This window comes from Panthera pardus, unplaced genomic scaffold, assembly GCF_024362965.1.
Source record: "Panthera pardus isolate Hobbes unplaced genomic scaffold, ASM2436296v1 HiC_scaffold_5, whole genome shotgun sequence".
NCBI lineage: Eukaryota > Metazoa > Chordata > Mammalia > Carnivora > Felidae > Panthera > Panthera pardus.
Window position 1 is genome coordinate 4,693,699 of NW_026526980.1, and position 14,440 is coordinate 4,708,138.

The window sequence follows — 14,440 nt, forward strand, 5'->3', positions numbered from 1 at the left end:
CTCCGCACTCAGCTCACCACTTGTGCAGATTCCTTCTCTGTGCCTCAGTCTCATCATACGAAAAGTGGGCAGTTACAGTATCCCCTTCATGGAGGTTACGCAGAGTTCCAGGGAGCTAATATGCTGACAACAAGAGCTGGCATACAGCTCAATACTTGTTAGCTGTCCCTATTACATAGGAATATGTGTTTTCTTCCTGCGTCTGCCTGGAATGTTCTTCCCGGCCCTTGGGACAACTTCTGACCCTGTAGGACTCCGTTTAAAGGACAGCAGCAACTTAGGAAGGTCTACCAGACCACCCCTATTGAATAGATGTCCCCTCACTCCCACTCTCCAAATTGGTCTGTCGTTTCTTTTTCATGTTTATTTGTTGTGTTGTCTGCTTTTGTTCTGGGATGTGGGCTTCTGTAGGGCCGGTCACCTATCTGCTTTGTTCGTTGCTCTGTCCTCTGCACCCAGCAAGGTGCCTGAACATAGTAAGTGCTCACTAAATGTTTGTGGAATGAATGATCCTCACCACTTTGCTTTCTTTGCTTTTTTCATTCCACAAACATGTGCTGAGGGCGCGGTAGCATACTCAATAGAATGCTCAAGGTGCCTGCTCTGGGAAGTCATGTATTTTAGTCAATTAAAAAAAACTCCCCAGGTAGGGCTGTCTGGTGTGATTGGGCGGTCTGTGCACTGCACAAAGGCACCTGGACAAGGGGGCACATGGGGGCTGCAAACCATTGTGGGCTCTGCTTGCCAAGCTGTGAGTCCTGATATGGAGCCATGTGAGCCCAGTGGGGACCTTTGTAATCAGCACCAAGTCACGTTATGAGGTACGTAAATTACTGTCCCCATTTCTCAGAAGTGACTTGCCTAAGGCCACACCCCTGTAGAGGAGGGAGTCAGGAGGCAAGCCTGCCTTCCGCTTTCCTTGGGGGAGTGGGTGTCCACAGGCATGGGCACAGCATGCTGGAATCGCTCCCAGGGCGCCACTCGCTGGGTGGGAGAAGGGGCCGGGGCATCTGTCTGGAGTCACGCTGTGCGTTGATGGCCTGATTCCACGTCTACTGCATCTTTTAAATAAATCTTCAGCTTTCCCCTCCGGTCTCTCGCCCCATGAAAGCATCTCCCTTCGCAGGCTCACGTCTCTCCTTGGGTCTCTCAAATATGTCCTGGTCACCTTCCCTGGCGCCCTTTCTCAGAAGCACAGGGAGACAGGGGGCACTGTAGCTGCCTTTTCCCTGAAGTTCTGCGGGCGGCCTGACCCCCCCCCCCCCCGCCACCTGTGTCCCCACCCACACAACGCACCAATCCTTGTACCTTGCTTAACACGTGTGCACGTGATGGTGTCTCCTTCCCTCCCCGCGCTCGTTCTATCATCCCTAGCACAAGTCTCTGGGTGCGTCTCTGGGATCCGGGCCACCACGCCCCGCAGGCTGGGCCCAGCCTCTCCGCCTGGACTCCCACGCCAGCCCAGCTTGGCCCCAAGCTGGAGAAGCCTGGCCTCTTCTGCCCCTTTGTCAAGCACGGGGTCCTGCATCAGGCTCCTTTCCCAAATCTCAAAGAGAAAAACCCAAAAATAGGCAGGGCCCCCCACAGGCTGGAGTTGGTTGCATACATTTTTTAATTGAAAGAAGTCAGCCTCCTAAGTATTGCTTTTACAGGCTTACCGACATCAAGTATTCATACCGCTCACATTTGCAAAAACATTTCTGGCCAGCGGAGCAGCGAGGCACCCCCCCCCGCATGACGGATCAGTCCTGGCAACTTGATGCAGAACGAGCAACTTGAAATGAATAAGTCAAGCCCGACCCTCACCCCCGACATGATCCTTGGCTTCTTTTCCTTCTGACTTACTCCCTGAAATAGTCACTGCATCTAAGACCAGCCTCGGGGCCAAACCTGGCCAAGCTTTGGGCTCCGCTGGCCTCCAACGGAGCTGGGAGTGGCTTCCGCAGTGGGTCCGCAGCTTGAAGCATCCTCTCGGAAGATGAAGTGTGGAGAAGCAGGAGCGGTCGGGGTTGAAGAGCGGGGAGGCAGACTCTGGCTGGGTTCCTGTAAACATCCATCGCCGCAGCGAAGGTCAGAAGCCAAGGCAAGGCCATTTGTGCGACGCTGAGGGGGGGGGAGGTCTTCGGACGCCCCTGCCTTTCCCCGGGGACAGGGGTACAGGCCTTCCGGGCCTCGGCTCTCAGTCTCCATCTCTCTGCCCCACCCTCCTGGGTCCGGACAGAAATCTCTCTGTTGGCATGGAGCTCTCGGGGGAAGCAGGCCTAACGAGAAGGAAAAGGGGTGTTACTGGCACAGAAGCACGGCCCCCGCCACCCATTTGGTGGTGTATCTGGGTCCGACCTCCAGGCCCCGGGAGGCCAAAGGCGGGCAGGGAGGCCTTCCCCCATCTCTTGCATTCAGAAACCATCAGAAGCTCCAGATTCGGGCTGGGGGTGTTTTCCTACAACTTTTACTAATACCTTTTTTTTTTCCCCCCAGTTTATTTACTTTCGAGAGAGACAGAGCGTGAGTGGGGGAGAGGCAGAGAGACAGGGAGACACAGAATAAGAAGCAGGCTCCGAGCTATCAGCACAGAGCCCGAAGCGGGTCTCAAACCCACGAACCGTGAGATCATGACCTGAGCCAACGTCGGCCGCTTAACCGACTGAGGCCCCCCACCCCCCCGCCCTGGCCCCCCATTACGATAACTTTGTAACAATAAGTTCGCCTGATTTCTAAGGAGCCTGGACTGGAGAACCAGGACAGTTTCCCTTTGGAGAGGAAGGACTGTCCACCCTGGGAGGGACGAGGGGGATCGGGACCCGAGGAAGGAGGGCAGCCTGCTCAGGGGTCACCCAGAGCCTGCTGGCCCACTTGAACCCCAGGGCAGCTGAGCAAGCTCGGGTCGTGGGCGGGGCTTGGCCCCGCCTCCCGCCCCGCCTGGAAAATGCGACGCAGGCTACGGGAAGGCTGCGGCCGGCGGTCGCCAAGCTACTCCGCAGCCCCACCGGGCTCGTCCTCCGAGAACATGGCATCATCCTCGCGGCCAGGCCCCTCGGCGGCTCGCCGTTTCCCGTAGCCTCCGCTTTCTGCGTCCGGCTGGGTGGCGGCGTCTCTGCGGCGTCTTCCATTCCCCACCTGCCCTCCTGCCCCAGTTCTGTGCCTCATCTCTGCTGGCTCACTTCTGCAAATGCCGTCACGCATCCGATAGACCCTCTATGCGAAACACGTGACACGGACTGTGGTTCACCGACATGTGAGGTGTAACAATTCTCTGAGGTGGAGGGGGGCGTTCTGGGCCCTGCAGGACGGTTGTCAGCACCCCCCCCGCCCCCCCCCCCCCCCCGAGGTCCCTGACCACTAAATGCCAGTAGCACCCCCGGGCACTGCGACAACTAAAAATGTACCCTTGTCCCGTTCCCAAGGGCCACTGGGGGGAGCAGAACCACCTCCACTGAGACATGCATCTCCCCAAGGTTCAGAGACGCCAAGTGACCTGCCTAAGTCACACACCTGTGACAGGCGGAGTTGGCACTGGATGTAACAACAATCACAATCAGTAAAAGCTCAGGAGGTAGCAGCCACCTAAGTGCCACGAGCCCAGGGCGTAGGCTGCGGGTGCCTCGCTTGTTCCCTCCACTCACCCCTCCAGGGCATGCTGACCTGCCTCTTTGCCCGAGGGCTGCCTGGTGTCCCGCAGGCAAAGCCAAGGTCCCCCCACAGCTGCCTTCCAACCAGTGATGGCCAGGAAGGTGGTGAATCAATGCCCCAGCTCCTGCACTCCACAGCTGAGGCGACTGAGCCATATTCACCCCTACATTGGCCCCCAGAGTCCCTGAGCAGGACTGAGCCCAGGCCTGCAGTGGTGACATACTGGATGACACAACCCTTTCCCGACTCACCGACCCACTCCCTACCAGTGGTTCCCAGGATCACCTCCCAAATAAGCGACTTGCCCTTGAATCTTTGTCCCAGGGTCCACTCCTGGGACAGCATGCCCAAGATGGCCCATGGCACACGTCATTTCATTCAGCTCTAACAGCTCCCGGAGGGACACACTATTACGATTCCATTTTACAGATGAAGACACTGAGGTTCAGAGACAGTAAGCGACTTGTCTGGGATGCTCAGTTCCCCAGGGCTTCGTGCCCCTGGAGATTTTCAACCCTACCTAATTTCACACATCCTGTGTGCCAGGTCCTGAGCCGGGGGCTGGGGACCCCATGATAAATGCAGTCATGCCTTTGAGACACAATCTTGTGAACAATTGCAGCCGAAGGTCAAAGACAGGACAGAGCACGGGGACAGATGGAGCACAGAGTCTGGGTGAGGCCATGCATGAAGAACACGCCAGGTGGGGGGCGCGGGCAGGCTGGCAGTGAGAGCACAGCAGGTCCTAGACCCGTGCCCCACCCCCCCCCCAGGTTCCTGTGGGGTGGGGGAAGGGAGCAAGAAGGCAGGCCTTGGTGGAGGAGGGGGAGGGGCCAAATCTGCAAAGTTTCTCGCCTTCTCTGCCAGATCCTAGAGGCCAGCTGGGAACACACCCTTCCACTGCTCTGAGACCTTCCCTGACTCCCGCTGATGACACAGGCCAAGTCCTCGCGTCCTGGGGCCCCACTCCCCCTCCCCACTGGATCTGGCATGGAGAGGGGAAGCCAGGGGTGTGGCCAGAGCACTGGGGAGCTCAGCTGTCTAGAAAGGTGTCCCTGGCTTCCCCTCCCTCCGAGGGACCTCTGGGGTTCCCTGCGGGGGTGCTCCTGAGAGCAGGGCTCACTCTAGAGCCCTCCAACACCGGGGATCATATTTAAGCCCATTGCAGACTTGTGTGGACAGGATGTCAGAGCACACAGTCATCCCCCCGGATGGGGGCTCACTCCTCTCCCAATCCTGGTGACTACCACCAGCACGGTGGTCCAGGCAAGCGGCGGTCTGGCTGGCCTGTGTCTCTCACATGGGCTAATCTCCCAACTGAACAGGCCCGGGGCTCCGCAGGCACCGGCTCCAGCTGTATTCACCACGGCTCTGTTTTCACTGTGCTATCTGCAGGGTCACCTATTTATGGCAAATGTTGCTGGGTTTCACTTCTGATAGGAATATACGGGTCCGGTCTTTCCAGGACCCGGTCTTTCCAGGACATCACTTCACTTTAAAAAGAGCTCGTTTAAAGAAAACAGTGACACAAATAACAGTTCAGACGTTACAGCAGCGATTGTTGGTGTCATGTGGGGTGTGAGAGACCCTGATCAGTCAGTCACACTCATTCCACAAAGGGCCCAGAGAGGGCGGGTGACCTGCCCTAAGTCACACAGCAAGTTGAAGACAGCCCAGGTCTGTGTGTCCTCTGGAGGGTGTCCTGAGACCACTCATCTGTGCCACCTGCCGTGGCTGCTAAGATCCCCTGGTTCCTTAACTTGCAAGTCTGGCCTCCACAGCAAGCCCCTCAACGAGAATCTTGAGCATGTCAACGACAGGTGGTAACTCTACCTCGTGCTATGTGCTTTAACGCAGGTCCTAGCTCATTTACGCCTCAGAAGCACCTCAGGAGGTGGGGCCAAGCAGGCTCATCATCCGGAATTTCAGATGGGGCTCAGAGAGGGTTCAGCAATTTGTTCAAGGCCACACAGCTCGCAGAGGGCAGAGCCAGGACTTGAACCTCCCCTCCGCAGTCTGATCTGAGGTTCATTCATCGCCTTCTTGCAGGGCACCCAAAGCCTCAGGCTGAAAGCATCCTGGAGCCTCGGCTTGCAGAATCCAAGGCAGGGCGTTCTCCAACCTTCTAGTATCTTTAGTGCAGGACAGACAGTTCATTGGCCAATGGCTGTTTTTTTTTTTTTTTTTTCTTTCTTTCTTTCTGAAGCTGTAAACCTTTCATTCCGTGCTACTCCCCGGATCCGGACAGAGGGAGTGGCCAGCTGACTCATTTCGGTCATTAAGAATGACAGTTGGGCACTTGAGCCATTTTAAGAACAATGTGTCAGCTCAATACCTCGGTGGAGAAGCCGCCTGGTTTGGCATTTGGCTTAAGTGAGAAAATGGCCCTTGTGTCTTGAGTGGTGCTGGTGGGGCAATGCCCTGGACGTGCTGAAAGGAGATTTCTCTTCTCGATTCAGCCATCCTGCGGGCTTCCTCAGGGCAGTCAGGGCAAGGCTCATCTGTGGGGATTCGGGCTCTGCCCCCTCCTAGCCGTGTGACCTCAGGCAAAATTAACTTAATTTCTCGGGGCCTGTTTATTCATCTGAAACCAGAGGACAGTGCCTACCTCCCTGGAATGTTTGTGGTGAGGCTATGAAATCACATTGGTGTAATGCCTACGATACATAAGGCATTGGTAAGGAGCGGCCCCTCCCCTCCTTCCATCACTTCCCAGCTAGAAAACACACCAGGCAGGGCACCTCTTCCGTGCTGGGGGGCCTTCTGAAAACAGTAGCCCTCTCGTCCTCCAAGGCCCTCGCCTACCGGAAACCCACTGCTCACCAACCAACCAATTAAAGCAGCTACAGACAGATGTCACCCAGAACCAAAACGCCCTGCGTCTCCGCTGTGGTCTCAGTGACGGGCTGTGCCGCAGAGGGACCTCTGCCTTGTCTGGTCCTAGAGTTCACGGCCGGAAGGGGCTCAGAAAGGAGAAGCCGCCTGGGTCCCCCGTGTCCCCCAGGGAAGCCAGCGCTCTGGAGAAGCAAGGGTCGGTTTTCTCGAACCCAGGTCTGGTTCCCGTGCCAGATGCTGACACTCATCAGTTGTCAGTTTTGTGATGATTCTTGGTCCAAAATGTGTCTCCAGTTGGTTGGTCCTAAGACATGGCAGCTTTTGCCCTCGAGTCTTGCCTAAGAACTGCCTGGAGTATTATTTATTTGGTATTTTAAATCAATGCACTTTTAAAAAAAATTTTTTTTAAAGGAAACTTTATGTCACTCTCATGAATAAAAAACAGTATCATTCGTCACACACCGAAGGCAATGCTAAAAAAAAAAAAAATACTATGAAAACGCAACGGTTAGTGCTAGCCAGATACCCCCGGCTTGTGAAGCAGCCTCAGCCTGGTTTCTCTGGTCTAAGGGAAAAGTAGCAGGTGCCCAAGAGTGACAGAGAACGTCAAGGAGGCACTGGGGAGCGAGGCTAGGAGGCCCAACTGGCCACCTCATAGCTGGGTATCTGGGCTGAGTCACTGACCATACCCAAGCCTCAGTTTCCCTCCCTGTATAGTGGAGCTAATGAGCCCAGCCCTGCCTGCTTCATGGGTGACGCTTAGGGGAAGCTAGGAGATGTGAGAGAGGCAGCTATTTTTAACCACCCAGCCAAGGCCAGGAAGGAATCCAGGAATGAAGCCTTCCCCTTGGAGGGGTGGTGGGGTGGTGATTGGAACCGGAAGTCCCAGCCACTCCCAGGCTTGGGATGACAGCTGTGAGGGCACCAGTATCGCCTCGACTCACTGGGTGCCTGACCCAGGGCTGCTTCAAAGGCCACCCAAACAGACACATCTTCCTTGGTAATTGGCCCCAAGAGGAGACAAGGACTGGAGGAAAGGGGAAGGCCCCGGGCTGAGTCCCCTCTGGGTCTGACACACCATCAACACCGTCAGCGTCATTCAGGATTTGACTACACGCCCCTTCACACTCTCATCTAATGTGCATGAGCCTTTCCGCAGGTGCGACCACTACCCTATCTTACGGACAGTGGCTGGTCTCCCATAACAAAGAGCAGCCCAGAGGCCCCAGGCCTTTAGCTGGCTTTGGTATGCGGCCAGAGGTTAATGACTTTGGCACTCACTTTTTCATCCATGCCTAGTAATGTTGGTTTTCTGTTTTCAGCGATATAAATAAACATCCCTTTAAAAATAAATTTACATAGGGGCGCCTGGGTGGCTCAGTCAGGTGGGCTTCTGACTTCCGCTCAGGTCATGATCTCATGGCTCACGGGTTCGAGCCCTGTGTTGGGCTCTGTGCTGACAGCTCAGTGCCTGGGGCCTGCTTTGGATTCTGTGTCTCCCTCTCTCTCTGCTCCTCCCCCACTCATGCTGTCTCTCTCACTCTCACAAATAAATAAACATTAAAAATAAATTTAAATAGGGGTGCCTGGGTGACTCAGTTGGTTGAGCGTCCGACTTCAGCTCAGGTCATGATTTCACGGTCCGTGAGTTCGAGCCCCATGTGGCGCCCTGTGCGGACAGCTCAGAGCCTGGAGCCTGCTTCCGATTCTGTCTCCCCCTCTCTCTCTGCCCTTCCCCTGCTCATGCTCTGTCTCTCTCTCTCTCTCTCTCTCAAAAATAAACAAACATAAAAAAAGTAAATTCACATAAAAAAGTAGATTTTTGAAAGATGAAATATTAAAACTAGTTTGATCACAACGGCAGGTGATAAAGGGAAAAACAAGAACTTTACAGTGGAGAGACCCAGTAGACATCACCTTAGGCCAGAGATCAAAGTTAACATCACCAGTAGTGGGGCAGACGTCATGTGTCTCCTGATAACCATACACTCAGAAGGGCACTCACTCACTTCTCCGCGGGGTTCCTGCCAAAAGTGCATCATCTGAACCTAATCTCAAGAGTAAACATCAGATAAACCCAAATTGAGACTTGTGCTCCTCCAAAATGTCAATGTCCTGAAAGATTAAGACAGAATGAGGGGCTGGTCGGGATCGAGGAGGACTCAAAAGACATAACAATTAAGGCCAAGGGTGATCTGGGATGGGATCTGGGACCTCAACTCTGCCTTTCTATTGTGAAAGGGACACTATTGGGCCAATTGGTGAGATCTGAATAAAGTCACAGACTGAATCTGGTTCATAGGCTCGCAACGGTGTTAAATTTGCCGATGTTGACAACTGTGACTGTGGTCATGGCAGTGAATGTCCTTGAGCTAAGCACACAGCCAGCGAAACATTTAGGGGTAAAGGAACATGAGGTCTGCAATCCGTTTTCAAACGGCTCAGGTGAGTAACTGCACACATACACGTATGTGCACACACACACACACACACACACGCAGGGCAAGCACGTGTTGTGTTCGGGAGCAAATGTGGCAACATGTCAATCCGTGCAACTGGTGACTTTGGGTGGGGACTACAGGGGAGTTCTCTGCACTCTTCTTGAAACTTCTGCCTAATTGGGAAATTACTTCAAGGTAAAGTTTGGTTTAAAAAAAACTCAGCAAAAAGGAGCGACAGGGTCTGTGCAGCAGGCCTGGGAGAGTTGCGAGCGCTATTCCAAGGTCGGGATTTGGGAGCCCCCCCACCCCACCCCCGCGAGCCCCTGCAAACCCAGCACTGGGTTGGGGAGCTCAGCTGTCTTCCTCAGCTTTGCTTCCTTGGCTCCTCACCCCTCCCTAATGGGGCCTTCTCCGCCCAGAGGGGCAGCCGGCACCCATGCGTCCCACGGCCAGCGGTCTTCCAGGTGAACCTAGCGGGTGGACAGAGTGGAAAGTCGGCCAGGCCAGGGGTGCACCTGCCTCCCCTTGCCATCAGCACCTGTCTCTTGCCTGGACCACAGCTATCTGGTTTCCCTCCTCTGCCGTGACACTTCTCCTCCCCCTCCCCGCCCCCCCCCCCCCCCCCCAGGAGCTCCACCAGCTGCCTGAGGGATCTCCCGTGACCTGAATCTATTGTCCACGTCCCTGCAGAAATTCTGGGTTTCTGAGCAGGGCACTGACACACCAGCCTGGGTGTTCTGCTCATGGCACAGGCTGCCAACTAGCACGGAGGGGACCAGGGCGGGTAGATCAGAAGGAGCAGCCGTGGCACCCGGTCAGGACCCAGAAGCCAGGAGACCGTGTAATAGGTAGCCCGACGGTCTGGTTACCCGAGCTCCGAATCTGAGCTACACCAGGCCCCAGTGACTGACAGCAACATCCTGTAGGCTCTCCGTTTCCGGTGCAGAGAGGCTCTCTCCCACAGCCCTCCCTCCGTGCCAGAACAGGGACGAATCAATCCAGCTGCCCTGCCTCTGCATCGGAAACGCTGGCATGTGAGGACTCTCCGAAGGCTCCCAGGCCAGCCGCAGGGGCCTTTCTCCTGGGAAGGAGGGAGCTCCTGATTCCCCACTTCCTGCTGCTGGGCAACGATTAACACTCTAGGAAAAGTGCAGCCTCGACTCTACGGGGCCCAGATCTGGTGGCCCTGGGAGACCACAGGCAGTGGGAAAGGTCTCCTGAGGGTCCCGGGCTGGGAAGACAGTGGGGGAATTCTCTTTCAGGAGCCCAGACCCGAACCCACCCAGCGCTCAGGAAGGCAGTCCTCCGTGGCTCACTGGGGGAGGTGAATATTCATGTAGGAGTGCACAGGCAGGTTTATACATTTGCCAAAGCCTGAGCATACACACTTTCCATTACATCTGTTAATGCTAACAGTGGTTAACATGAATATGATCACTGACTGGACACAGGAGGGCCTAGGAGCTTTACATCTATCCCATTTAAACCTCACAATGAGATAGATTTCATTTCCCCCGCTCCTTAGAAGAGAAAACTGACCCACAGAGAGAGACGTGACATGCCCAAGGTCAGAGCCCAGAGTGGGATTTGAACCAGGTACGTGCTCCTAATCACAACCCTAATACTGCCTCCTTCAAACAAATGTTTGATGAACGGTATCATGTTCATACACATATAAGAGGAAAAAGAGGAGAGAAAGTGAGTGCACCCCGAGATCCTCCCCAGTCCCTGCTGCCTGGCCAGCCCTCCACCCCCGTCAGTGCTTCTATGACCTTGTCGTGCGTAACATTGAGAATGTGTCCGCGTGAGAACGAGCCAGGAGGAAAGAGATCTGACTACTGATGTTCCTCTGCTTACAGAAAGGGGCCCACAGATGCGGTGCAGTCGGACCATTTTTGGATCTCTCCCAGAGGCTTTTCCTGTTACTGGCCACCCTCCGCTACCCGGGTCTGGGCTTCCCCGGTCCCGGGGCCAAGGCCGCCTAGGCCTGCATTCGGGATTGGGGCAGAAGGACCGCTGTGCGTGACTTCCCCGCTCCATGGGGCTCGAGTATTGCCCCCCAGCCCCAGGCCTTCCTGCCTCCCAGCTTGGGCCCCGCCACTCTGACAGCTTTGCAAGGGTGTCCCTGAGACATGCTTCCTGGTGCTTCTGCTCAAACAGCCTTTGCTGTGAAGTTTGATGAAGCATTTGGGCTTAAGTTTTGGGTTCAGAGCATGCCAATGTTTTCATTTGGAAGGGGAAGTGTTTCTGTTGATGTGGTGAAGAGATAAAATGAGACATTCTTCACCAACTTACGCTGTCTCAAAGTCAAGCGCTTGGCTTGGAGGCAGAGAGTCATCTTAGGCTCTCCAAGGCCTAGCCTGGGGCCTGGTTGGAAGCAGGTGCAAAGGGCCTAGCACCAGGCACGGTGAACGATCAATACTCGGGACGGGTTTTGAATAGAGTCCTACAGATTCTAGCTTCGCAAGGTGGTTTCTCAGTCTGTTTCTCCAAGCCCCCGCCGCCTCCAGCCTGGGCAACTACACACTTCCCAAACGGCTTCCCTGATCCACACTCGCGCCGATGACCCACTCTGCCCACAACTGCCAAAGTCATCTCTTGCTTAAAACCTTCTGCTGGCTTCCCCTTGCTCGTGGCCCCTGGCCTCCCCAGGTCCTGTAGGGTCTGCCCCCACCTGCCCCACTGACCACTCCTGGGGCTGCTCTCCAGCCACAGTGGCCTCATTTTGGTGGCGGCACAAACCAGCTCTCCTACCCTACTGCCTGGGCACGAGCCATTGCCTGTGCCCGGATTGGTTTTCCCAGATCTTCAGTCTGGCTCTGTCTACCAACTTAGGGCTAGCTCAAATATGTCATCTCCTGGAAGAGACCTTCTCTGATGCCCCCTCTCTAAAGCAGCCCCTCTCTATTCTGCTTTACTCACTCAACAGACAGTTACTGAGTACCTACTAGATGCCAGGCACTTGTTCTAAGGGGCTGAACTCAACAAGGATGGCCCAGGTCCTTCCACATGTCTTAATGGCTCCCAGAAAATCTGATATCTTGGTTGGGAATCTGCTTGTGTCTTCTCTCCCCGTGCCAGGAGGGCCAGGGCCTAAGTCTCTCTTGTTCACTGTGTTCACCCACGAGGCACAGTATGTACTCAGTAATATTTTTCTTCAATCAAAGCATGGATTGATGGATGGATGGCAGGCAGGTAGGTAGGCAGACTGGGTAGGTATGCAAGAAGTGGCTGGCACTCTGCCTGGCACCTGGTTCTTGTTAAGGTCGCGCTGAGCTCAAGAGAAGCTTTTCTCAAAGAATGCCACCGTCCGTCCCTCAGGGGAGCCCTCAGCCCCCAGCACTACCACCAGTGGGTCCTGCCCCATCCGGCATTCCCTCTGACTATGGTCATCTTGGCAAAGGACAGGCGACAAGAGGAGGGGCGTTAACTCGGCTTGCGTGGGGCGAGTGGCATTAGTGTCTGTTTTCTCAAAGGAGCCCTTGCTACCTCGATATCCTCCCTTCGCTGCCACTCGAGGTCCTGCGCTTAGTGATACTGCAGCAGGCCGAACAGCGGAGGGGCTCAGCCAAAGAGTGCTGCATGTCCTCTCATCTTGTGCAGTCGCCTCTCTTCCTGGCTGGGAGACTGTGGCCAAGCCCTCCTCCTTCCCTGGACCTTCATGTTCCTCCCATCGACACACAAGGTGGGGCAGGACACGCAGCTTCCTGGTCGCAGCCCAGCGGCAGAGCTTTAACACCTCAGTGCAAAGATCCTGTGGCCCCTACTCCTCCTTGAGATCTTGCAAAACCCGTAGGCGGAGCCAGCCCCAGCTTGCCTAGTCTGCAAAAGCAACCTTCAAAACTGGCAGCCCTGGCAGATCCAAGCTGCAGTACTGCCCGGCACCCTGAAACCCGACTCCCGAACAGCAGCAAACCCAAGGCCAAAAGGAAGTGCAGACTTTGCTGAAGGAGGTTTCACCTCCTACGCCCTCGGCCCTGAGCCCTTGCTCTCAAGTCCCCACCCAGTCCCCGAAAGGGCTACGGGACAAAGGTGGTCGTGCCCAGCGTGTTAGCTCTTCTGACACTCCAAGTCTTTATCCTTCCGGGACTATGGGAATTCCGGAAAAACCAAGGTCACCATCAAGCCAGATGGAGGCAGAGGCAGAGGCGAGGTGCTGACAGATCTGCCTCAAAGGGATCTGGGTGCAAAGGCTTTTCCACAAGCTGTGGCAGTAGGTCCCGTGGCTAACCCAACACCATTCAGGCTCAGCCTCCCTTCCCCTCAACGACTGTCCACCTTCACCAGGGAAAGCTTTGCAGCCCCAACTAAGGGCCTAACAGGGGTCTGGCCATTCCTGGCATCTTAAATAGACCTCCAGGAGGTGGATGGAGGAATCCCAAGCCTGGGGGAAGGGTGTGTGTCCGGTGTGGAGATGCCACCCTCTTCTTCGCCAGCGCCCCAACCCATCCTCATCTGGCGCAGAAAGGGCACTTACAGGTCTTGGAGGCCAGAGAGGGCCTCGTCCTGGGGGTCCCATCCCTGGCCCAAACGATGCCCCCAACCAGCAGCGGCGGCAGGATTTGGGCGGCCGGTCCAGGCCGAGGGTTGCGGGTCGTTGGGGGGGAGGGGAGGACGGTAGCCAAGCCTACTCCAAGTAACCATCGAAGACATCGAGCTCCGAGTCGGCATCGTAGAGGCCCGAACCGGGGTCGGAGAGCACGCCGAGGTCCACGAGCGCCTGGTCCATGTCCTCGGGCAGGAAGACGAGGCCCACATTGAGGACAATGTACTCCATGAGGAAGGCGTAGTATAGGATCAGCACATTGACGAAAAACAGGCCCACGTAGAACATAGAGGGCAGCAGCGACGGCGGCACGTAGGGGACCAGGGGGCCCAGCGCGTCCAGGTGGGCCGCGACCCGGGCGCCGGGCATGCAGGGCGGCGGCGGCCCGGCGATCCCAGCGATCTCAGCCGCTGCGGCGCCCGGGCGGCCGGCAAGGGGGCAGCTCAGCCATGCAGGGACGCCCCGGGGGCTCGACCGAGGCGGCGCTGGGCCCCGGCGGTGCCCCCGCCGGTGTGCCGCGGCCCCTGCAGACGCTCCCTGGCCCCTGAAAAGCGCCCGGCGGGGTCCACGCACCCCCAGATGTGCCCACACGACCCTCTCGATCCTCCCGGCAGCCAGGGAGGCCCCCCTGAGGTGCCCGGCGGCTGCCCGGCTCCTCCGACGCGCCCCGCTCGCGCTCACTGGCCCTCCAAGAGCAGGCGGGGGCCCCACCGCAGCTCAGCGACGAGGGCCAGTCCCGGCGGCTGTCTCTTCAGCCCCGCCCGGCAGATCCTCGCGCCCCCTCCGCGGCCCCGCAGGCCCAGCACCCATGGCTGCGGCCGCCGCGTCGCCCTCCTGGTCGCGTTCCGAGCACCGCCTCCCAAGCGGCCCCGCGCTCATTGGCCAGCCGCCCGCTGCCCGCGCTCATTGGCCTGCTCGACGCCCGCGGTCATTGGTCCGAGACGTCCGGGGGTGGTACCGCTTCGCTCCGCCCCTCGGGGTGCTGGCC

At 56.7% G+C, this 14,440-nt stretch overlaps 1 protein-coding gene across 2 annotated transcripts; it reads right to left on the reverse strand.

Annotated features, from left to right (window-relative positions):
* Window positions 1-1,594: 1,594 nt before the first annotated feature.
* On the reverse strand, window positions 1,595-14,168 carry DEXI (Dexi homolog). 2 transcript variants are annotated; one of them, XM_019468581.2, is made up of 2 exons: window positions 13,384-14,168; window positions 1,595-2,261 (listed from the first exon to the last, which is right to left on the reverse strand). In XM_019468581.2, exon 1 carries the CDS (start codon window positions 13,819-13,821, stop codon window positions 13,534-13,536), a length of 288 nt encoding a protein of 95 aa, XP_019324126.1. In that variant the 5' UTR covers window positions 13,822-14,168; the 3' UTR covers window positions 1,595-2,261; window positions 13,384-13,533. The 2 variants fall into 2 exon arrangements, with proteins under 2 accessions (XP_019324126.1, XP_053750549.1); XM_053894574.1 differs by having other exon boundaries at window positions 1,595-2,043; window positions 13,384-13,933.
* Window positions 14,169-14,440: the final 272 nt, after the last annotated feature.